The 26,584-nt window shown below is 36.6% G+C and overlaps 1 protein-coding gene across 7 annotated transcripts in view; it reads left to right on the top strand.

Moving 5' to 3' along the window:
• The window catches only part of Ptprm (protein tyrosine phosphatase receptor type M), an 821,378-nt gene that overhangs the window by 335,541 nt on the left and 459,253 nt on the right, over positions 1 to 26,584 (top strand). For all 7 annotated transcript variants that reach the window (XM_058586457.1, XM_058586454.1, XM_058586456.1 and 4 more), the window contains exons 6-7: positions 13,871 to 14,045; positions 19,235 to 19,528. In XM_058586457.1, the coding sequence (XP_058442440.1) occupies positions 13,871 to 14,045; positions 19,235 to 19,528 (469 nt within the window). The remainder of the gene's footprint in view (positions 1 to 13,870; positions 14,046 to 19,234; positions 19,529 to 26,584) is intronic.

Consider the following 26,584-nt stretch of genomic DNA (forward strand, 5'->3'; position numbering starts at 1 on the left):
GCAACTAACAACATGTGGTCAAACACCCCATATGTATCATGCTTCACCTATTCTGAATCTGATGATTTTTGAAGCAGTCTCAATCATCCTGCAAGTGTTTCTCTGAAACAAAGATTGGAAATTTTTTTGTGTAAAAAGTCAGGTAGTAAATTTTGCAGATTGCACATTTCCTATTACCCAGTCCTGCCCTTGCAGCACCAGACAGTAAAAGACAGTATAAGTGAATGAGTATGACTGTGTTCAATGCAACTTTATTGATGGACATTGAAATTTGAATTTCATAGAATTTTCATTGTCATGAAATATTTTTCTTATGATTATTTTCAATTATTTTAAAATGTCAACATCGTTCTTAGCTTTTGAGCTAGAATTCAGCATTAGCCCTACAACAATGATTCCCTTTACTTATTTTAAAATATATAATGGATTGTTGTAGACTCTACTTAGCTTACTGTGCTGTAGAACACTAGAACTAATTCCTCCTGTCTCACTGAATTTTGGTGCCCATCAATCAACTTCACTGCTCAGAGGTTTCTAACATACAAAAAATAGTAAATGTTTGAGTAGATAGAAATGCTAATTGCCTTGATTTGGTCATTATATATTATAACGTGAATCAAATTTTATACTCTCTCCTGTAGATATATATAAATAGTGTATCAATTGAAAAAAGAATTACGTCAATAGTGATGATGATTTCATGGTGTTCATCTATGCCCAAACTCATCAAATTGTGCATATTAAATATGTGAACCTTTTTGTATATCAATTATACCTCAATAAAGCTGTTTAAAAAGAATATGGTAAGAGCCCTCAAAAAATAAATCTGTCTGTAAGCCCTAGAAAATTAATTAGTGCTCAAATTTTCGTGCCTGTCTTATAACTTAATTTTGTTTATCATTTAACTTAATTTTGATCATGAGGCTCTTAAGTCCATTTCTTCTTTATAATTCCACATCCATCTTGTCCTCTGTTTCATGGTCAATGTTATTGTTGTTGAAACTGTTCGTACTATAGATCCTCATGTTTTGAGTTTTGCTTGTTGCCTTCCTGTTATGTCATTCAGTAAGTTTTTCTGCTTCCTAGGAAATTCTTTCTCATTTTTGATATCAGTTCTTGATGATCGCTGCTTATCTTCATTAATTAATTAGGGCTTGCAGAATGGTCCAGTTCTATTGGTCCTGTGTGTACTAGCTGGAGTTGCTTCTAAAAAGAAGTTTTCTATATCAACTATTTGGTTACCCTGATATATATAAGTATTGATGATGAGAAGCTGGTGTTGATGCTTGCCTTGACTTCTTTTAAATGAGTGTTCAAAATAATGAGGTGGTTTGCTATTATCAGCTCAAAAAGTGACCAAGGTGGTTGTTAATATTTTTATCATGGTTGTCATTGTCTTCACCAACTTGGAGATTTAAACACATGTGATGTGTTTCAACTCATAACACCTATTATCTTTATTGTTCCTCAAGTCCTCCCCACCCCTTTTACCATGGGGCTTACTCAGGGCGTGTAACTCTATCCCTTACCATCTCTACTGACTACTGATGCAACAGGCTCTAGGCATGTATTTTCAATCATTGTCCGCCTGAAAACTGGAATTCACCATTTCCTCAAGCAATTCTGGTTCTTTTTCAGTGGGAAATAGTAATTAGAAATTACAGTCTGAGCACAGAGTACTCATTACTTCTGTTGGTTGTTCTGGGATCCACCCATAGGACAAAATGGCATATATAAACAGAAACATTTAAAGATATATGCTCTGCACTAAGTTGAATTCAAATTCAGAACTACAGGAATTTTAATCTTGGTTACATTATAATTTTATCTTCTACCAACTGTGTTTTCAGAAAGAGTTGTGTATTTAAAAGCATATTGATTGATTAAGGAAATGCAGGGCTCTTAGCTGTCATGTTAATGATGAGCCCAGACCTTTAGATCATGTGTGATGGACAGCACTGCTATCCTCTCCACATTAAGTACAACTGTGAAGAAATGGGCTTGAGTCCTAGCCTTGCAAAACAAACCATTAACCTAATAAAAATATTAGTGTTGAGTTCCATAGTTTGATTTGTGAAGTTATTTATTTAACTATTGGGAATTTGATCTTAAAACTGAAGAGCTAGTGTCACTGTTATTTTTGAATCCAGGAAAGTTCTGGTTCTGTAACTGCTCAGTAAAACCAGTAACTGAAGAGACAGAGTGATAGGGAAGGAGCAGGCTCTATTGGCATCAAGCCAACAGATGGAAGATGGGGACTCTTGTCCATTAACAACAACAAAAAAATTTTTGCTTAGGGGTCACAGGCACAAAGCTTATATAGGGATTTGAGAGAGGTATGTTTTTACTTCAGGATAAGTGGGCAGCATTCTTCAGTGGTCATAAATTTTGGGCTTTTCTGTTACTATCTGAATGTCACCAAATATTCTGGGTTCTGTCACTCTGAAGAAAAGTTAATGATTAAAAAGTTGTCTTTTTTTTTTTAAGGAATATCTAACTTTATAGTTTCAGATACAGAACAGGTGATGGGATCAGAAAGCATCTTTTGCTGGAGAACACTAGGCAGTTCAATCAGAGGTGTCAGCTACAGCAAAGCTAGTGGGAGACTAACATGTTGCTCAGCTGTGTGTCTTCCAAAATTGATAATTTTAAGTCAGCTTAAGCAGGTGAAGCTAGAGGGCTTATTTAGGTTATCTAATTATGTGTTGTCTTTCTAATTATTGCATTTATTATATTTTATTCCTTGGATGATCTTCTAAATAAAATTTGAACATAAGTTTATTAAATAATATTATTTAGTCGTCTCTAATATATAATGAAATGAACTATGTCTGTGAGATTTTAAATTTCCATAAAAATAAAATGTGATTGTATACAATATTCCCTTAGTGTGGTAATACTTAGGGTATCTGTTTATTATATTGGTATCTATATAGATATTAACCAATTAAAGTATACTTGCCATAGAAATCAATGGTATATGGTGACAGAAACTAGAACTTCAGTTTCTTGTGTCTCACCTCCATATATACTTGGCTATCTTAGCTGTGGTATAAACATCAAAGGTCAATGTAGTAATTAATCCCTTAATTATCAAAATAAAAATATGGACCATAGAAAAATTGTGGACTTACTCAATTAATACTGGATTTAAATTACACATCATGTTCCAAACAAAATTACTCCAGACTCTGCTGATACTATTAGTGATCTCAGCAGTAAGAATTTCAATCAGCGTGTTACAAATGGGCATATTTGAAAGTGGGTTAGTACAGACTATTTTTACTGTTGAAGAAGGGCAAATGCAGTTTAATCCCCACCTGTGCAAAGGAGGAAGGGGCCTGGCTCGTCTCTCCTCTGAACTTGTGCACACAGAGCAACTCCAAAAAGCCTGAGATTGATTAATTTGCTGCAAGTGCTGCTAACTTCCCAGAACTCAATTTCTCTCAATCATTGCTCTGATTATTGCGAAACTATTCCTGAAAGACTTAATATGTATCTTTTTTTGCTAGTAAATTGCTGCTCATTTAGAAGTCCTCAAGTTAGTCCCTTGCATAAAGAAGGTTGTAAGTCTAATTTAAATAACTATCAGTTCTTTTTTCCAGCTTGCTCACATTGAAATACATGCACTTTTAAAGATACTCTTGCCTTCATAAAGACCTCTAATAACCAGTAAGATCATTTCCTCTCAGGCATCTTCATTATGTTTCTTTCATTAAGTTCACAAAAGATGGGACAGCAGTTTCATTAACAACCCTGGACATGCAGTTGCCATGCTTCTTATGAAATTTAAGGTTTTTATTCCCCAAAATTGAAGTCTTCCATGGTAAATTCTTTATATTATAAAGAAAAATCTGGATAACCACTCTTGGTTGTGGCTCATTGTCCACTCTTGGTCCCTTCTCATTTTCCTATCACACTTATAAGAAGATGGAGAGCCAGTGCTTGGTGGGGCTACCTCTTCCTAACATTGGAAGTTGGAAGAAATCTTGATAGTCTTGCCATCTCTACTCAGTGTATATTTCCAGATTTTCCTGGGAGTGTCACTCAATAAGCTGATTAAAAAAGATTCCCCAAAGGCTCCTAGATGCACAGTAATTCCTGAGGTTCAGAACATATTGCCCTCTCTGGTTATTGGTGACATGAATAGAGGCTAAAAGGGAGAAGGGCCCATGTGTCTCTGCACCTCCCCAGCATCAAGGGAATAGGACTGGCTTCATTCCTCACAATTCCCAGTTTAATTGTAGTTGAAGGAAGGAATTCTGGGAACCAGGTCTTCCTAAAATGAACTCATGTAATCACCCATTTATGCCTTAAATGCGTTTAATATAACCACTAAGCCTCCCTAAGATGTGTGTTATGGTTTGGATATGAGGTGTCCCCCCCTACCCAAAGCTCCTGTGTTAATTCATGAATCTTCAGAGGTGATGTAATTGGATTTTAAGAGTCTCACCATTCAATCCATCCTAGTGTGAATGGACTAAGTGGATGGTAACTGTAGGCAGGTGGGGTATGGCTAGATGAGGCAAGTCCTGGAAGGGTTCATCTGCCCTGTGGCCCCTCCCCTCTGTTTCTTGGCTGCCATGAGTTAGCTGCAGTCCTTCACCAAGCCCTTCCACCATGATACTCTGTCTCTCCTCCTGCCCAGAGCACTGAAGTTGGCAAACCATGGACTCAAGTTCTAAAACTGTGAGCCAAAATTATTTTTTCTTCTCTAAGTTGTTCTTGTTGGGTATTTTGGTCACAGTGATGGAAAGTTAACTAACATGATATGCCAGGTGTGGTTTCTGTGCTAGAGATAACAGTAAAACCCTGGCAAAATCCTTGCCTTCCTGGAACTTATATCCTGAAAGGGGAAGGAGAGGATAACAATAGTAAGTAAGTAATTTAGGCACTACATCAAAGAGCCGTCACTACTATTCCAAAAGGAAAACCCGAGCAGTGCCATGCAGAAGCATGTGTCAGTTTTCAATCTAGGATGAGGTTGAGCAGTGACTGGGAGTAAATGGACATGTTAGCCATGGGGCTGGGTGGGGAGAACATTCCAGGAGGAGGAAGGTGTGGAGCCTGCCTGGGTGGGAAGGAACAGTGAATAAGTTCAGTATGGCTGGACTTTCAGCTGACACTGCAGTGATGGGGACCCCAAAGCAGAGAGGTTTGGGGTACTGTGTGCATTCTTGGAGGTCATTCTGAGTACCTTTGCCTTCATTCCAAAAATCAACAAAATGAACGTTTTCACTTACTAGTGAAGCCTGCCCATTTTAAAAATTCATTTGGTGACACAACCTGACCTAATAGGAAGTGAACAAGCTATTTAATAGGGTCTCTAGTTTTTCCTCCTTAGAGTTAGTATTCTTAAGTTTTGATGCAGAAATATCAAAGTGCCTGTTTGTGAGGTGCTTCCCAGATTTTCCTGGGAGTGTCACTCAATAAGCAGTATATACCTTTCTAAATATTTTAAAAATGTGATTTTTGAACCCTATTGTGCCCAGTGGTTTCAGATAAATGCTAATGGCCTGTCCCATGGCCATGGCATTTGAGTCCAGGATCTAATTTACATACCTGTTCCTTCAGCACTAGGGAGGTGAGGAGCTGCCTCCTCTCTTCTGAAGGATGCTGTTTTCATACTCTTATCTCCTTTTCTGGACCCTAGCTGTGGACCAGATGAATTCTTCTGTGTCCTGCTCACATTTCTCTGAAGGAAGCCACTTCTTACTTTCTATGCAGAAATCAGGATGTCTTGGATGGAATGTCCTCTGCTGGGCTTCCTTCCAGAATAGGAGAAGAGGGATTTCCTCCCCAGACCCTTCATTTCTATTAATACAACTGTAAATTGAATTAGATTTTTAAAAATTTCCACTCCACAATCTTTACCTACATTTCAATGATACAGACATCCCTAAGTCAGGTCCCTAGGTAGCTATTTATTTATTTATTTATTTATTCTAATATTTATTTTTTAGTTTTAGGCGGACACGATATCTTTATTTTATATATATGTGGTTCTGAGGGTTGAACCCAGTGCCTCATGCATGCTAGGTGAGCACTCTACCACTGAGGCACAATCCCAGCCCCTAGGTAGCTATTTATTAAGTGGTGTTTACAAGCAAGTATGAGGTCTACATTTGTTTTGGTTGATGTTTATCTTGATAGTTTAAATTCACTGTTTAACTTCACAGATATTTTTCTCTATCATTTTTTTTTTCTTTTTCCTTTTTCATACATGTGCTCACTTGACCAGAACATCCACAACTTTATCAGAGGGGATAATGTTGGGCAATGTCAGGGATGGGGAAATAGCATCGGTGCTGACTTTAGCACTGTGTTCATGTTAGCCATGGACTCTGGTTGTTGAAGGTGTCAAGTTCACCTTACATTCACTGTCATTATCTCACTTTGCACTCACTGTGTCATGGGAGCTAGTCTAGGCAGTTCTGGCTGATGTTTTACCATTGACTTTATTTTTATTTATTTATTTATTTATTTATTTATTTATTTATTTATTTATTTATTTTTGTACCAGAGATTGAACTCGTGGCCCTTAACCACTGATCTATTGCCCTAGCTCTTTTCTGTACTTTATTTAGAGACAGGGTCTCACTGAGTTGCTTAGCACCTCACTTTTACTAAGGCTGGCTTTGAACTCATGATCCTCCTGCTTCAGCCTCTCAAGCTACTGGGATTACAGGTGTATGCCACTGTGCTAGACTCTATCAGTGACTTTAAATGATGTATCTTCCTTATATACTAAGGGCCCAAGAAATAGGGTTTGGCACCATAGGGGAAAAAAGTACAATCTTTTCCTTAACCTATCATAAGGTTCAAATACAGATTAGTAAGATTAAACAAAGAACTAAAAAGTATATATATTTTATGTGACACAAAAACCTTCAGAAAATGAATACTCAAGGACCCAGAGAAGATCATGATTTTATGAATGTTCCTCCAGAAATATGATTGGAGGACAAAAGGTGGATGGTTTAACAGTTACAAACTGGGGGACATAGCCAGTTTTCAGATTATTCTTGACTTCTCTGTGTGGCCATTGCTTCTCTCTGGTATGGGACATGATTCCTGTCAGAGGAGGAGAGAGGGAGGCCTGAGAGAGACCTTCCTTGGTGTTGAGGCCTATTCAGGGGAAGTGGACCAGGGTAATTTCAGTTTCTGTAGCTTGCTTCAGGAGGTATGGGCAGTGGTAGAAGGTCAGAGAGACTACCCTGCTTCTGCACTTTTCTCAGTTGCTTTCAGCCTAAAATACCCAACATGCCAAGGGGACATGCTTTGGGGGAACATTTTCTCTGCATCACTTCAGATCTAACAAAGTGATAGACACGGTGGGTGTCTCCCCCTCCTTCCATATCCTCTCCTGAACTTTGAGGACAATTCCTCATTTCTACTCCTTTGAACCCAGGTGTGGATGACTCCTGAAGCATGATATCCCATAGGGAGCGAATAACCTAACAGTTATTGCGGATTGGACCAACTTTTCAGCATGAGGAAGCAAGGTTGCTTTTATTAATGTATACCTGTCAAGATTTCAGAGCAAAAGAAGAAATGATGTCATCCAGGGAGCAGTTCATTTTCCCATGTGAATGAACACCTTTAGATTTGGGGTTTGGGTATTTTTCTGCTTTCTCTATTCTCTCACCTATTGCTTTGCCCACCCAATTCTTCTCCTTTTCTTTCACTGGTTATTTCCTTCATCTTTCCTGCTGTGCAAGTCTCATTTTGGATCAGTCTCTCCTGTCCTTTCCATCCTTGTTGGTTTGTTCTCTGCTCATTTCATTTACCTTGTGCGGCACCTCAATGCTTGCCCATCCTCAGACAGGTGTTCTAGCTCATGTTTCCAAAGTGAGCTTTCAGCTTGTGTGGAAGTATACCCCACATTTCAATGGTATGCCTCCTTCTGGGTGATGAATATTCTAGATATTCAAATATTGACATGCATCCCTAATTTTAAATATACATTTTAGTCATGGTATAAGCTCTTCTCTTAAATTATCTCCAGCACACTTTAATCTTACTTAGATTGGTTTGTATATTCTGAGAAATATCCTCTTATGGCTATTGAACATATGGATTTCAGGGAATATCCTTGTCCCATAGAAAGAGGTCAACATAGTCTGCATCTTAGAATGTGATAGTGGATTCATCATTTTTGAAAATAATAAGTATTATATTTATTTTAATTTTAAAATGCTATCTAGTAAGAAGATTATTTTGTTCTGGAAACACCGTGATATCACAAAAATAAATAGAAATATTTGTCAAAACATAGTTGATCTCATTTAAAGATAGGTTTATATATATATATATATATATATATATATATATATATATATATATGAACAATTTTTATTCATCAGGGTACTAATAATATTTAATAATATGAAAAATTCCACAGATATCATAAACAAAGATAGAAAGTATTATTTATATTTTGAACCATCATTTTAACCTTTATTAACATTCATATAATCTCTAATAGAAAAAGTAGTCTGTGGTATACAAAAATGATGATATTTACCTCTAATTAGTACTGAGATTATATGGTTTTAAAAATATAACTTTACTCTGGTTAGTAAAAAAAGTTTCTATAGTAAACATTTGAATCTAAAGGTCATTCCTCTTTTTTTTTCCTTTGGTCCTTAGTAATATACTATGTGCAGGTGTACATAAGTGTACTTGTATCTCATAGATTATTATGTTCTGCTATTTAGATTCTAGGTTTTTTCCACCTCACCTGGCTGAATAAAGTCTTTCTTCTTTCTTGTATTCCTCTTGGACAAAGCAAGTTTACTTGTGACTCTCATTTTGCTCTCATTCCAAACTTTTCAGCTCACCAGCACTTTTTACCTACCAATAATCTTTTGGAGACAGGATCTTCCTCTGTTGCCCAAGTTGGCCTCAAACTTCTGGGCTGAAGCCACCCTCCTATCTGAGCTACCCGAGTAGCTAGGACTGTAGATAGGCCACCATACCTGGCTTAATTGCAAACACTTTTATTTTTTGCTCTGTTCTTTTTAGTTACATGAGAATAGAATGTATTTTGACATATCATACATACATGGAATATGACTTCCCATTTTTGTAGTTGTCTATGATATGGATGAAGTTACAGTGGCTGAATATAGAAAAGTCTGATTCATTCTACAGTCTTTCCCATTCCCTTTCTCCATCACTTCCCACCACTCCACCCTGTCCAATCAGATAAACTGCCCCCACCCCCGAATATTGTGAGTCAGCATTCACAGAGAGGCCTTTGGTTTGGAAGATAGGGTTTTTTTCACTTAGCATGGTAGCCTCCAGTTCCATCCATTTGCCAGAAAATTTCATTCTTTTTTATGGCTGAGTATATTCCATTATGTATATATACTACATTTTCTTTATCTATTCATCTGTTGAAGGGCACCCAGGTTGGTTCCATAGCTTAGCTATTGTGAATTGAGCAGCTATAAACATTGATGTGGCCGCATCACATAGTATGCTGATTTTATGTCCTTTGGATATATACAGAGGAGTGGCATAACTGGGTCAAAAGGTGGTTTTATTCCTAGTTTTTTTGAGGAATCGCCATATTGCATACCAGAGTTGTTGCACCAATTGGCAGTCCCACCAGCAGCATGTGAGTATACCTTTCCCCTTGCATCCTTGCTAACATTTATTGTTACTTGTATTCTTGATAATTGCCATTCTGATTGGAGTGAGATGAAATCTTAATGTAGTTTTGACTTACGTTTTTCTAATTGCTAGTGATGTTGAGCATTTTTTCATCTACCTGTTGACTGATTGCATTTCTCCTATGAACTGTCTTTTCAGTTCCTTTGCCTGTTTATTGATTGGATTTTTTAATTGTTGTTATTGTTAAGTTTTTTGAGTTCTTTATATATCCTGGAGATAATTGCTGTGTCTGAGGTGCAGATAGCAAAGATTTTCTCCCATTTTTTAGGCTCTCTCTTCACATTATTGATTTGTTTCCTTTGCTGTGAGAGTGTGGTCTCTATTTTGCTTCATTGTAGCCTTTATGTTTCTCCTCCAGTTCCTCGTATTCCCTAGGCTCTTCTGTTGCAGAGCCCCCCTCTCTGCTGGCTCCATTTCTTCTCTTTCTCTGCCTAGGACTCTGCTTTGCATCCTCAAGGCTGGGCTCTGGCTCTGCTTCCTGGAAGCCTGCACTGCACTCAAAGATTGCTGGGTTAGGCCCTAAGTGTGCCATGGGAGGTGTTCTTTGCTCTGCATCATTAATATTACCTCACAAGTTCATTTCACTAACAATACTGTAAATTCATTATACAAAGGATTATTCCATTGACTTTCTGCTCCCTTAGATGATGGAGTGTGTGCCTCATAAAGATGTTCACCGGGCTTCGGTTGAATGAATGCTTGGATCCGTGCATGCATGAATTATGTAAGATAAAATGACCTGCAGATTTGAGCAAGACATGCTATTTGGTATTCCTGTGTGTATCCCTAGCTAAAATTATGCTAGTTAGTACATGGGTTCCCTCCCTATTTTTCCTAAAGAAGCTGAATATAATTATCTATGTGGTTAAGCACATGAGACTTGTTTTTAAAAGGCTTCTCATGAGAAACCATGCCATGTGTTAGAGTTGTGTAGAGTTGCCAGTCTGAGTCTATTTATTTTACAGGGTAAGGCTGTGACTTGAAGACATAGTAATCCTGAGTGATGCTCCTGTAACATATGTAAAAGAGAGGTTTTCTTACCCTGTGTTCTCTCAGTACTGCCTTGAGTAGTCCTTAGATCATTAAGTACATTTACCTGGAGCATAGGTAATAGAGCATTTACCTAGCAGGCATAGGACCTGGAATCAGTCACCAGCACTGCTAATAAGGAAACAAAAATTTGAATAAACATCCTTTTGAGATGTGCTTCTTTTAGTAAAAAGTATATAGGATTACTATAAAAGTATAAGCCAGTAGGGTTCATGCCAAAAGTAAGCAAATAAATGACTATATAGTCCCTTTCCTTTTTATTCTTTTCAGAAAGTATTTAGTTGTTAAAAATATGCCTTTCTTTAGGGCTTAATTATTTTCCTTAAAAACCAGAGGTAAATATTTTATTCTGTTTGAAAAAAAAAAGTAGATTAGTCAGTCTCATGTTACTCTGGTGATAGATTTGATTATTTATTTGGAGGGATAGCAGAGACTGAATGTATGAAGTACAGAGAGGAACCATTTCTCTGTAATATTAAGTTTTTAACTTCTTAGTGTTCTTTGTCAGATCAAATTTAGTTCATTTAATAAAATACACGTATACATAAGTTATATATCCAATTTTATATTCTAATTGATGACATTTTAATCCACAAACAAGGCTGTTTTTATAGCTGATACTAAAGATAATGTTGGTGGAACCCTTTTTCTCCACTCTTGATGTTTCCTTGTATGGGCAGGAGCTCTACTAGTGCAGCACTCCTGACTACCTTCTCACTTCCCAAGCAGGAGCTGCCTGAGAAGAAGCACAGGGTATGCTTAGCTCAGTCCCTTCTTTGGGGATCTAAGTGCCTATGGGAACCCCATTTCTTCATCCTGTGAGTTATACAGCAGCACCCAACATATGGAAGGCCTTGTGGTTTTCTAATGCTGCCTGTGACTGGGTGGGTGAGTCTGTTTAATTCTGTCCTTTAGTATTAGCAAGCACATTATTCAGACCTATACCAGATGTTGCAGCTGCAGTTTTATCAGTAAGAAAGGTGGAATTTTAATAGCCAGCCTGCCTTTCTCTTTAAATTTGTTGCTCATTTGTTCCAAAATTCAGGTGGGGATTTGTGGTATCCATCATCATGCCACTGTTCTTCATATAGGTTTTATTTCCCACAACACACTTCAAAATGAGTTGCTTTCAGATAAGGAAGATGGGGTCCTGTGAGAGTAAATCACTTTAAGTGATCAAGTTTGATTTGGCACCCTGGTCAGGCTAACTCACAAACTCATGTCCATTAAGACATATTGCCAGTGAAAATATCACTGTTAAAAGCTTTTAAAGGACTTTACATAATATAAATCACTGAATAATACAAGTGAGCTGGATTCTTTTGTAGACTTGCATTTTTATGGCTGTAAATTAAAAAAACAAACCAAAAGAATGCATTTTAATATAGTCTGCAAGTCCCTAAATGAATAGGGCCTTGTCTACCTCCCTTGGTTCCACTTGCTGCCTTAATTTTTTAAAAATATTTATTTTTTGGTTGTAATTGAACACAATATCTTTATTTTATTTATATGTGGTGCTGAGGATTGAACCCAGGGCCTCCCACGTGCTAGGTGAGCACTCTACTACTTAGTCATAATCCTAGCCCCATTGCTGCCTTAATTTTAAGCAGCTTTTTCTAACCATCTTGGGCTTCCTATGCTATTTATTATGACTAGAATACTATTTCTTTCCATTCTCCTTCTTTGCTTGGTTAACTTCTGCTTACCCTTCAGATCTCATTTCATATGTCATTTCCTTGTACTGGCCTCCTGTGTCCACAATATCTACAGCTGGTCCACATTGTGATTTCTGGCAGCTATTTGTTCTTTCCCTTTATCACCCTGGCCATCATTAGTGCTTAAGTATTCATTTCAAACTTACACTCCCCAATAAACTGAAACCCCATAAACATAACAACCCCTTGTTTTTTGTTTACCATTGTGGGCCTAGTGTCTTGCCACAATGATTGTACAGTTTGGCACACAAAGAATGCTTGGTGGGTGAAAAATGGACATAGTTTTTGACATCATGCATTAGTCTTAAAATCTTAGACTATCCTTTTCTACTAATACTTACAAATAACATGTAAAAGATAGCTCCCCCCATGATTACAAAAAATAAAAATTATATAACTGAAATCTCTACCCTTGTTTTGGGACTTTAAACTATTTGGAAGCATAGAGTGAATTTACGAGTGAGCCTACTGAAAGGTTAAATGTATAGGGATAATAAAAGACTAAATTGCACCAGCAATGGAACCTGCTTTATATGGTCCTGAGATATGGGATATTGTTATATTTAAGTATGAAAGTAATATTTATTAGGCATCTACTTCTCTTTGTTTTTTTCAATATCTAGAAACAACATCATAAAGTCTGGATTAGTCCTCTAGGCATGTTCATTGGGAATATACCTAATCTACACTTTAATATCATTCTTGAAACATTATTTTTGTTGATACATAAAATGAGATCATGATATGGTAGTTAGCAAGTTAGTTTTTGTTTCCTAGCCAAGTCTAAAAATATCATATAAAATGTCAGAAAGAGTTGAAATTCTGCTTTTCATATTGGCTGTACCAATTTGCAGTCCCACAAGCAATGTATGAGTATGCCTTTTCCCCCACATCCTCGCCAACACTTATTGTTGTTTGTTTTCATAATAGCTGCCATTTTGGCTGAAGTGAGATGATATTTTAGAGTAGTTTTAATTTGCATTTCTCTAATTGCTAGAGATATGAAAAATTGTGCTCTATATGTGTAATAAGAATTGTAATGCATTCTGCTGACATATATTTAAATAAAATCAATTTTAAAAAAGAGTTGAAATATTCCTAAGGAACAAAGTTAAGAATTTTTCTATGTACTTTTCTCCCTCTCCCTGTTGGGTTAATTTAACATAATTTATAGCTTGCGGTAGGTAAAATCATGACATTTATGCACATTTTATTTTGTATCCCTCAATCTTCAAAGTGTTGATAAATCCAGAATTTCAGTTTTCTGGGCAGCTGTTCCCCTTGAAAAACTGCCCATGGATTATAAACCACTGAACCAAGATCTGCATGAAAATGACATCGATCATATTCTCTCAGGTCTTACTGTTTTGATGTGACAGCTGACATTGCTTCTTTTTCTCCCCTCTCTACTTCTGCTATTATAGGGCATTGATGTACGAGATGCTCCCCTGAAGGAAACAAAGGTGACTAGTTCCAGAAGATTCATAGCTTCATTTAATGTTGTGAATACCACCAAACGAGATGCTGGAAAGTACCGCTGCATGATTCGCACTGAAGGAGGTGTTGGGATATCAAACTATGCAGAACTGGTAGTTAAAGGTATTTAATGTGTTTTTATATCCTGCATTTAAGTCTATTGAAATAGATACGTTAGATGGACTTTTTTTTCATTATTTGCTTAAACCAAACTTGTCCTATTTTTGAACAGTAGTTTGGTGACAGGTTATATTGACAGATTGCATTTTAAGTACAAATTTTGTACATGAGCAATATTTTTGAAAAATGCATATTATTTATGTTCATTTTGTTACATACAAAGCATTGAATGTGCTCTTGGCAAAGTCTTTTGCCAACTCTGTACATACAGATTACAACCTATAATTTTTTTAAGGAATTAAAATTTTTTTACTGATATAAAATCACATAAAATGCAAATATTCATCAGCCAGGGTGTTTATAATAGCAGAGTGGTTAATAAAATGAAACAGTGTCAGTATAAAAATGCTCCATCATATCACATGAGCCATATTGATAATGCTGCGTTAACATTCATAACGTTCCAGTTAGACTCTATTACTATATTTTGTGTGCCACGAAAATTGATTCATTATATTCAAGAGGGTTGGGAATGAGGGGAGAAAAAAGAGAGGGGAAATAAGTTTTCTTTAGCTTATTTAGTGCTTTTTTGTGGTCTGAGGAGTTTATAGTATTAAGCTGTAAAGGCAATTTTGGGCCCCAGACAATAATTGGACTTGTAGATGTGCCATGTGGCATTTTTTAGGAAACTGTGGCAGGCCAGTGCTGGTTTTTCTAGGAGAACAAGATGACACCTTATTTAATTTTATTTGTTCGGTGCTGGGAATGTAACCTAGGACTTCATGCATACTAAGCTATGCTCACTGAGGCCTCCAGCCCTGGGCCTTTATTTTAAACTTTTGTTTTGCATTTCTTAAATATGAAATATAAAATTGATCTTCTAAGGAGAAGCCATTTCTTTGATCAGCAAATTCCCCTTTTAAGACAGAACTAGCTATGTGTGTACAGGTCAAGGGCTTGCCCTCTCTGAGTATCTGTTTCCTTGTATATAAGATAGCTATTATAATGTCACCTATCTTATAGGATAGGAGGATGAACTTCTAAAAGTATATTGCAGCACTTAGAACAGTGCACAAAGCTGGCACATATAGGGCTGTGATGGGGAGGAGAAGTTCAGAGGTGTTCTTACTGTCTGAACCAATAGACCAGTTGTTGTCATCTGGGAATGCATACCAGAACTCCCTTTCCACATTCAAAAAGGTATAATGCCTGCCCACCTCTCCTCTTGGGTCTCCTCCTGCCACACCCAGAAACAGAATCTCTCGGTGTATAATTTCTATTATAAAGCCTGCAGGTAGTTTGTATATGAGTTTCGTTGGGAGATCAGTGTTGTGTGTAGTCATCATGCATGGCTTAGAAGACAGCACTGGCCTTATCAGAGCCTGTCCCTTGAGAATTACCAGCAATGAAGGATATTCAGCAGAAGGAAGCACATGCCAAAACATCTATCTGAAGCATCGCATGGTGGTGCACACCTATAATCCCAGTGACTCAGAAGGCTGAGGTAGGAAGATTGTGAATTTATAGCCAGCCTCAGCAATGGCAAGGTGCTAAGCAACTCTCTCAGTGAGACCCTGTCTCTAATAAAATACAAAATAGGGCTAGGGATGTGGCTCAATGGTTGAGTACCCCTGAGTTCAATCCCCGGTACCCCTCACGACCTCATAAATCTACCTGAATCATATGTGTTGCCACACCAGAAAACAAGTGTTTTGATTTGTAGTGAAACTTTAACTAGCCTTCCTGGGAAAACTTTTGGATTTAGGTTTAATATTTATAAAATTTATAATTTTTTTATAAAATATTTATAAAATTTATAAATTTATAAAATTCATCATTGCTGTACACACCCTAACCTTCTGAAGATTCTCTGGTGAGACGTCACAGTATATAAAGTGGGTAAATTTTATTGACAAATGTTGTAGAATGGCCTAAGTCTTCCCATCATCACTGTTGTTATTTAACTTTGATCTTGGTTCAATTCTTTGTTATTAGTTTCACTTTTTGATTAATAGTTTCTCTCACATTTCACTGTGGTCCATGCTGTGTGGTTGATGCACCAATGGCAAATATGGTAGCCTCTTTAAAAATTGCCTCTGTGGAAAAGTTAATTTGTTGGGAGGTAAAAATAAATCAGAAATTTTTAGACTGCTAGAACAAACCTAGACATAAGGAATGTACACATTTGTGCTCCATGCTTTCCTATGGTAGTATCGCAGCTCATTGATAAAAATGTACTGGCACCAACTCCCATCTCTGCATGCTTCCTATGCCAGTGATGATAGGTTGGGATTCAGGTGGCACTCAAATCTGAATTTGTCTTTTCTCCCATTTATAATTTTATTGCCAACTTCTGTATATACTTCATAATAAAAATGAAATTATATACCATTTTCTATTAGTTTAATGAAGTTATTTTCCTTGTGAGACAGTTACTTTAAAATACACAATAGCATTGTTAGGGCACTTACTTATAACACTTTTTGTATGTTATATAGAATTTGGAATGCTAATGTTCTACACATGGGAAGAACTACAGTCTCAAGAGTTTATCATTTTCTTAAGATCACAGTCTGAGTTGGTGACAGCCACCCAAATAAAGCCCAGACTCTTTTACTATAACTCTAGTATTTATTCATGTCTACCGCTGCTTGTGGTAATCAAATACATAAAAATATTTCATATAATCTCCATAATGCATGTATAAATGCACATATCAATATAAAGTTTAATTATATGATCTGTATATTTATATATGATTTATAGATCTCACATAATTAAATATGATATTGACATATGCATCAGACATTCATTTATATCAATTAGGTATATGTATGTGTGTGCTTATGTGAGTACATTCTCTCATTACTGGTTTGATTTAGAATTAATTGTTTGGTGTCCTTTCTCTTGAATTAAACATTTAGCCAGGGGAAGTGATGCATGCCTGCAGTCTTTGGTACTTAGGAGGCTGAAGCTGTAGGATCACGAGTTTGATCCCAGCCTGGGATACATAGTGAGACCTTACCTTGGGGGAGAAGAAGAAGAAGCCTAAGAAGGTGGAGGAGGAGGAGGAAGGGAGGGGGAAGAGGGAGAAGGAGAAGGGAGGAGGAGATATTTTAAATTGTTTCATATTAATGCCTATAGACTGAAACCTATTCTTCCTCCCTCATTCTCTTCCTTCATTTTTTTCCTTTTCTATGAAACTTTGTTCATAATTTAAATGGTTGTTGACTAATTCTTATGTTGATTCTTCCAGAAACCAAAAGTCCTTTTGAATGTCTGTCCTAGTTGTTTCCAGTTCTAGTAGAGTGTTTCATTTGACTTAGTGTGTGAGTTACTTTTCTCTGGACAAAAACACATTAAAGCCATGTCAATTTTAGGATACTAGTAACAATATCCTAAATAAGTGGTACTACCTACATCTCTTTGTGACCTTATCCCTGGGTTGTATTTTGACTGGCAGTACAACAGTCCTTGAATATAATTAGCTCTTTCTGCTTGGCTATATGAATGCCTTAGGATGTATTATGAAAGGCCCATTTTATGTTTTGGTTCAAGGAATGGCCTAATGATATAAATTAATGTTAATTTTTTAAAATTAAGTTAGAACTGTTTGAAGCTCAAACTTTCAGTGTATAAGCTATAGGAACAAAGTTTTAGTACACTGACATCATAATTATAAAGAAAATTCACTGAAAATTTGATGTGGTCTTTCTCTTTTTTAGTCATTCTAGTAAGCTACTTTATATTTATTTGATTTGGTGACAGCCACACAAATAAACCATAAAAATATTTCATAATATACACAAGAACAAGGACTCCCCACCACAATAAAAGGAACAGAGTTCTTAGTGCAAGCCTCAGAGGTACTTGTTGCCCTGAGATCTTGTTCATCAGGAAACAAGACTATGATCCATTAGTGATGTTTGCCGTGTGAGAGGGCAGGAGAAATTGCAGCAAGCAACAGCATGTGCCAGTAACAGCCTGGAACATGTTTTATTTCACACACATTATATGACCAAAATGAGGACTTAAGTTCAAACACACACCAAAAAAGCACAGATCACCTGTGGGAACAATCTTGAGAACAATCACTAGATCTCATGTTTTTCTGAGATGACAACTCATAGAAGTAAAAATGTATTATTTTGTATAATGATCTTGCTCATCACATATGTCACTACTCACAGTGACATTCACTTACAGAATATCTTCATTTGAGTCTTGAGGTCCATTCACCTAGCATCTGCCTAATAAGCTGGGGAAATTATTTAGGGTAAGATTGCTCATCTTTCTTCTCAGACAATGATGTAGGAAAACACAGCAGTCTCTGGTTATAAACAACAGAATAGACTTTCTCAGGTTGTATAGAGCATCTGCTATTGACTTCTTAAACTTTTATCAAGCTAGGTATAGCTTGTTCTTTGATTCAGAGATTTCCTTTCTATTCATTGCTTTAATAAGACTCATTACTAGAAATTCCCTGATAGTAGCAGCAGTGGATTTTATTATCCAGAATGCTCAATTCTCTGATAGCTAAATGAGTCCACTGTGATTTTTTTTGGTGGGGGGGGGAATGAGTCATCCTAGAGATATGTTTATGATGAAATAAACTATACTTTCATTTTGTTTTTAAAATGATGCTATCTTGGGTATATTAATGTAGGAAGACTCAATTTAATGATGTAGAGAACTCTAGTACTTTGGGTGATTTAAAAATGATTCTCAATAAGGAAGTTCAGAGAGTTTTTACCATTCACTCTGATGTATGTATAGCTGTTTGAGCAAAATGAGTTGTGTGTTTAGAACGATTAGGGGCATATCTACTTGAACAAGTTAGGTTTGTTTTGTTTCATTTTTAGACAGGGTATCCCTGTTTTGCCCAGGCTGGTCTTGAACTCCTGGGCTCAAGTGATTCTTCCACCTCAGCCTGCCAAGTAGCTTCGACAAATATGAGCCACCACACCCAGTTCAAGTTAGGTTTTATAGATGGTTTTTTTTTTTTTGCAACTGGGAGCCTTATGGAAACATTTGTTAATGTGCTTTTTCTCATTAACCTGAACAAAACTCTTCTCATCAGTTCATTCCTGAAATGTTAATGTCTTGTGTATTTTAATCATTGCGGCATGATGTTGTCTTTAAATACAAAAGACAGAAGCATCTGAAAGATGGTTCTCTGGTTTACCTTCCAGAACCTCCTGTTCCTATTGCCCCACCCCAGCTGGCCTCTGTGGGAGCAACCTACCTGTGGATACAGCTCAATGCCAACTCTATCAATGGGGATGGGCCCATTGTGGCCCGTGAGGTGGAGTATTGCACAGCCAGTGGGAGCTGGAATGATCGGCAGCCAGTGGATTCCACAAGTTATAAAATTGGGCACCTTGATCCAGATACAGAATATGAGATTAGTGTCCTACTCACCAGGCCCGGGGAGGGTGGCACTGGATCTCCTGGGCCGGCTCTTCGGACAAGAACAAAGTGTGCTGGTGAGTATTAAGGAAATCTGCAATTAGTCATCTTGGTCTTTCTGTCTGCTAATGTTAGGGTTCATTGGGTGGCTCCTCTGCTTCCCTAAATATATCATCAACTTTGTATGTGAATAAAATGTTCCTTCAGTCTAGAGAACAGCAGGTTAACATCTTGTGAACTTGTGGGTTGATATCTTTCAGCTTTCTTCCATCTCTTCTTCCTATTTTCAATGTACACCTCTCTCTGAGTACCCTCCAATTCATACTAGAATGGTCCCTAAGGACACAGAAACTGTCTACTTCAATGATGTCTGCTAATGGGTCAGACCCTCTTTTTGTGGTTCCTTTGTTTTGTGTTCATGGCTAATGTGCTTTTAACCTGTGGGGTCTTAGTAATAATATAGATTCCATTGTAGATAGGAAAAAGTTGTGGGTTTATTTTAAGAATTTTTTTTCACAATTTAGGGTAAGATTGCTTGTCTTTCTTCTCAGACAATGATTTAGGAAAACACAGCAGTACCTTTATTCTATTTATTTTTATGTGGTGCCGTGGATCAAATCCAGAGCCTCACACATGCTAGGCATGTGCTTTACTGCTGAGCTACAGCCCATGGAAAGCTATATTTTATTAATGGATATCTGATAGAGGGCAGCTGGCCAGTGACTGGGAACCCATATGTAACATGAGCAGGAATGGTTTGTGGGTTTCATGCAGTTTTTGAGTTCTTTGAATGCAGAGTCCTAATTATATAAACCTATCCTGCAACTTAAACAAAAGTAGGATTAATGAAGAGGGAATGTAATGTGTTATAGAAATTGGAACCTAAAGATAGAGATTACAAGGGCTATTTCTGTATGGTGACTCTTTGGTAGGAAGATAAATAACGTGTTGGGTTCCTACAGTGCACTTGTATGGTGGACATGAAGAGTCCTTGTATTGATGTGTCTGAGAGGAGGAAATTTCGTGAAGTTTTATGGAGTTAGTTAATTCTTCACATAGCATTAATTAAAAAGTTAAGTAAGTTCTGTTTTTAAATTTAAAAGTACAGTTGGCCCTGTGCATCCATAGGTTCTGCATCCATGAATTCAACTACCATTGGTTTGAAAGTATTCAGAAAAAATAAATTGTGTATATACTGAACATTTATAAACTTTTTTTTTCTTATTAGTATTCCCTAAATAATATAACATAAATTATTATTTTGTGACATTTATATTATATTAGTAATTGAGAGATAATGTTATGGATATGGGAAGCTTTGAGTAGGTTATATGCAGATACTACATTTTATATTAACAATTCTGGCATTGGAGGATTTTGTTATATTTGGAGATCCTGGAATCTTTAACAGTCCTAGCTGTTACATTATTTTCTATGTAATTTGGATTATGACATTTCTATAAATTTAATACTCATGGGGAAAATTCTTTTTTGTGAGAAAGATTAGTGTTAGAAGAGGGAACAGGTACTTTGTCCTTCCAGGGAGTCATGACGTTTTCTAGCAGCTTCTGTATTGGGCTGTTTATACCACTTGCCTCTGTTCCTTGATTCTGTGTTCTCATAGTATCATCCACACTGGGATATTGAATGCTCTGAGATTCCATCTCCAGTGAGAATGGCAGTTATCAAGAATGTAAGCAACAATAAATGTTGGTGAAGATGGGGGTGGGGGAAAGGTACACTTACACATTGCTGGTGGGGCTGCAAATTGATACAACCACTATAGAAGGCACTATGGAGATTCCTCAAAAAAACTAGGAATGGGACCACCATTGGACCCAGTTATGCCACTCCCCAGTACCTATTCAAAGGATTTAAAATCAGCATACTATGGTGACAGATCCACTTCAATGTTTATAGCAGCTCAATTCACAATAGGTAAACTATGGAACCAACCTAGGTGCCCTTCAGCAGATGAGTGGATAAAGAAAACGTAGTATATACACAATGGATTATTACTCACACATAAAGAAGACTGACTTTATGACTTTGCCAGCAAATGGATGGCACTGGAGACTATTAGGCTGCGTGAAATAAGCCAGTCCGGATAACCCAAAGGTTGAATGTTTTCTCTGATACGTGGAAGCTAACCTACAATAAATGGGGAATGAGGGGAAGAATAGAAGTTCAGTAGATTAGACAATGGGGAATGGAAGGAAAGAAGAGGGGATAGGAAAAGAAGAGACAGTGGAATGAATCCAACGTAATTCTCCCATGTATGTATATGAAAATAACACAGTGAATCCCACCATCATGTATATCTGCAATAATGGGATCCTAACTAGAATAAGATATATTCCATAATTGTATAATTATATCAAAATGGATTCTGCTATAATGTGTAAGTAAAAAGAACCAATTAAAAAAAAGCATAGCACAAACACACAAAACAGCTACTCTTCTGGATTGTTGCTTTCCATAGCTCTGTTTAGTGGTTCTAAAGGGGAAGGAGTTTTTTTTTTCTTTTTTTTGTGTGCATGACTCGCTTTATTAATTTGTATATTCTTTTATTTTTAGTTCTTGTGTAATTTATTTAAAAAGATTGTTTTTAAAATTTTTTGGTATGTATTAATTATACAGAATAGTTGGTTGCTTTATGACTTATTCTTTCATACATAGAAACATAATTTTTATCATGCAATGAACACTATGAATTGGGGACTAGCACATCAATAAATGAAATAGCAATTGAAAATATATGTGCAGAATGATTTTCTTATAGCAGTGCATAAATTTATGTAGAAAAGTATTGAAGAAAATAACAAAATATTTTTCTGGCTTAAGATGTACTGATTTTTATTTTCATCAAAACTTTCTGTACTTTCTTCCATAAATCAAGAACAAATTGCATTTTCAGTCACTTCTTCACTTCTTCCTTTTGGGTGTGGTGCCTTCTTTGTGGCTCTAGAAACTACTGGGAAAGGAGTTTTCTAATTCTTTCCTGGGCCTCCTCCCGCCCCCCCAAAACCTTGTCATCTCATTTCTCTCTCACTTAGTTGAGGAAATTTCTTCCATTTTGTGAAATATTTTCTTGTGTTTTAATCTGTTATAATACAAACAATATCTTACATAACATTGCCTTATGATTTTACAATATAGAAATTGCTTTCAAATTGTTATTTATTTGGCATTTGCCTCATGAGATCTTCATGGCAGATAATGTGAGTCCCCCATCATAACTGAAGAAATTGAAGCCCTTGTAGACTCCTGTGCACCTCAGTATGCTCCAGGAGAAATACCTTTAGTATTGATTTAAGGAATCCCATTTGGAACACGGCAGTATATGATTTCTCTTTCTCTCTAAAAGAAGTTATAATTTCATTGTCTAGATTGGAGAAAGAATAATCTATCTCTTTTTAGTCACTGGTAGCCCCGCTACTTAATGCGTCTAGTTCTGCCCTTACTTCCATGTTTTTGTCTTCTCTCTAGATTGTGAACATTTAACTACAGACACATTGTCATATATATATTTCCCCTGATTATAAGCCCTTTGATGCAGCTGCATGATTTGTAAATGTATAGCTCTCAAAGAGACAGAGTTCCTTTTGTAATAGATTGGCAGTCTCCCTTTGAAGAAATGGAAGCCAATTTTGAATTGGTATCTGCCCACCAACATTGTGCCTTAAAGGATTGAACCTCACTAAGTGAGAAAACCTAGTGACAAAGCACCCTTCTAATGTTCACAACCTGCACTTGACACTATTCGTGCTGCATGTCCCTAAGTGTCAAGCACTGACATAGGATATTTTTGAAAAAACTGCAATTGAGCAAGCAAACTTTAGAAAACAGAGGAAAGTATTCTAGGTGAAAGTGTCACAGTTAGAAATAAGTGGGGGAGGCAAGTTAGGTGGGTACAGAAACTGAAGTCAAATGAGACTTCTTACTGCTAGAAGAAAGACAGTGCAACCTTTCTTGACCTGAGACTTTTGAGAAAAATTTGCAGATTGGTGATTGCTATTGATGATCCTTGTGGACTTGTAGAAAGCAGGACTAAGAGGAAAGAAGACAGATGCTATAAACTGGAAACTTTGATATTCATCCCAAACTGTTGCTCAGATGGTTCATGAGCATTTATAGGGTTTATACAGAGCAAGTCAGGGATCTCATAACCCTGAGAGACTACAAAGCTTTCACAATAGTAGATAGAAACTCTGTTGACCAGGCTGTAGCACTGGATGGATCTAATACATGAGAAGCAGAAGGAATAGTACAAATTTATCCTGCATGGTTTGAACAGCCAAATTGGTGCCAAATCAAACTAATATAATTTAGCATCAGCATATCTGAAGAAGACATTGAAGATTTGGCTTAAATGCATATGAATCTTTAATATAATTCATATTAAATCAATCACTATACAATGTTATCCGCCCACCCCTAAAAAACCCCTAGAATCTTAGGTTGCATTAGGTTGCAAAATTCCCATTTTGAAGGAGGTGACCCAGTTGGATGGGCTCCCATAATTATAGTATTTATTTCTGGTCCCTGGACTTGTAGACACACAGAACAACAACAACAACAACAACAAAAAAAAAACACTTGTGCTAGGGGAACACAACTGACTTCAGTAAGATGTTGTGGAATATTATTCAACCAATGAGAGATGGTGGATAGAACTAAGAAAAGGGATGTAGGAGGTGGGGATAGGGATGAGTCATAAAATAGTGAGTTTTGGGGGGCTTATTTGTTTAGTCTGAAGAAAGTATGTCTACAGTCAAATGGATTGAACTAGTTAACCTGGATGATCTCTTCAGAATGAATCTTCTGTGATTCATTCATTGTCCTCTTTCTCATGAACTGATCCAGTGCATATTTCCACTCTCAAAGTCTTTCAGTTTCCCTTCAATTTTCACCTTGTCCAGATACACCCTAATCATGTTTATCAAGTACTTCTTTGTAGGCTGTGGAGGTCTCTGATGATCTTTCCAGAAATCTGAGCAGAGAGGGAGAAATGGTTAATTTTTTTATGGCCACATAGCTTACATTTGGAGGTCTGACTGGGACTCTTGAGATTTGCTGCCTGATTTTCATGTGGAATACCATTTCATTGATGAAACAGCTTTGGTGGGAATTAAAGCATGTCATATATCCCATAGTTTGACTGTGAAGCCTTAACTAGCCAGGGCATATCAGGAACCTAGACCAGAGCCTTGAATATAGTGAGTGGTCAAGTAACATGAACTTCCAATTAAAATTTTAGTTATCTTTTAATATTTTCATTCAAAGGAATTTGACATTAACAATTCTTATTTCATTATCCCTAGTATTTTAGAAATATTACTTATCTTGGCAATGTATAAATTTGAGAACCACTGTCTTTGTATTTTTGAGCTCATAGAATAATGGAGCATTGTGTTCTTGATAGACATCATTCTTTCATCTCCTAAACCTGTTTGTTTTAACCAAGCTGTTTGCTTTCATTCCTGTGCTGCATCAGTAAGACCTGTACTATCATGTCTTTTGTGACACCTGTGAAACTGTTTAGCTTCTTGTATGAAAAATAGCAAGATCACCATTTATTACCTGCCCTGGGTCGCTGTTATTGATTTTTCTGTGTGGCTTATAGATGCAATCTCATTACCTGGTTAGCTTTCTGCAAGAATTGTATTGTGGCACACTTCCAGAGTGCTTGCTGTTTATGCTTCTGAAAATTATTTCCAAATACATACCCAGCCTCTTCCTGCCAGAGCTTGATCCCATCATTTAGCTTCTCTGATTCCGCATCTGTATCTCTAAAATAGGGGTAGAAGCACCTCTGTATCAGAGGTGTTTTTGAAGATCAGGTTAGATCTTAACTGTAAAGGCATTTTAAAAATAATAAAATGCTCTGCTTGTGTGGGTTATGTTAGAAAATAATTATAATCAGGAGCTAGCTTCATGATTTATATATACATCCAGTTATTTCCCAGCTGTGGAGCTCAGCTATAGTTGGGTAACTTCAGAGAGTTCAACATCCAGTTAAGCAAAATGCAATTTAGTTTGTGATTTCTATTATATCTTATATTTTTATAATTATACGCAGCCTGTATATCCTAAGCCATTAAGTAGTTGCTCCTTAGAATAGAAAAATGGATAATATGGTTAGATTCATTTTCACAATGCATTTTTATGTGTTTTATTTGGGGATATTACTTTTTATGAATCCTAGTGATTAGTTAAGTGTGGTTAAGTGACCTGCTAATAATTAGTCCCAGAAGTTATAGAAGATTGTTGATAACTATTGATAAAAGAGTTAAGATTGGTAAGAGTGGGGAAAAAAACAACTCAAAAGTGTTCCTTAGAATTAATATAACTAAACATCTTAGCAGAAAAAAATGATTATACCTTTTTCTAGAAAATATTCATAAGATATTTATTTGAGTTCTAGGCACAGTTCCAAGCCCTCAGGCTAGAGTCACAGGACAAGATTTCTGCCTTCAGGGCTGGGGATGTTGCTCAGTGGTAGAACACTTGCCTAGCATGCACAAGGTCCTGGGTTTGATTCCTAGTATCAGGGAAAAAAGAGATTTCTGCCTTTCAGAGCTTATATATTTGGAGGTATTAGAAGAAAGGAGGTAATAGGCAATACATAAATAGGTAGATACCTATATACATGTATCTACACATGCACACATGAATAAACAAGGTAAAGTGTAAGGTAGTGATAAATGCAATGAAGAAAAATAAAGGAATAGAGTATTTTTCTCTTGTGGTAAAATGCACATAACATAAACTTACCATCTTGTCCAGTTCTAAGTGTGCAGTTCAGTTATGTTGAATTCATTGAATCAAGTTCCCAAACGATTTCATCTTCCCAAACTGAAACTTTATACACATTAAAATGAACCCTCTCCTCCCTACTCACAGTCCCTGGCAGCCACCAGTCTACTTCTTTTCCCTCTGAATTTGACTCTTTTAGATACCTCATGCAAATGGGATCAGAGTTTGGTATTCTAGGTTCATCCTCCGCATAGTGTATGTGACTTCACTTTTTGGTTCCTGTGATCATGGTACTATGTGTACCTATTTCACATAATTTTCTGGAAGTTCTTTTTGGGACGTTTAGTACTGCCTTAGGATTTTAATTAAATTAA

Source organism: Marmota monax, unplaced genomic scaffold, assembly GCF_021218885.2.
Source record: "Marmota monax isolate L192 unplaced genomic scaffold, Marmota_monax_Labrador192_F-V1.1 WCK01_AAM20220418_F8-fsc00103, whole genome shotgun sequence".
Taxonomy (NCBI): domain Eukaryota; kingdom Metazoa; phylum Chordata; class Mammalia; order Rodentia; family Sciuridae; genus Marmota; species Marmota monax.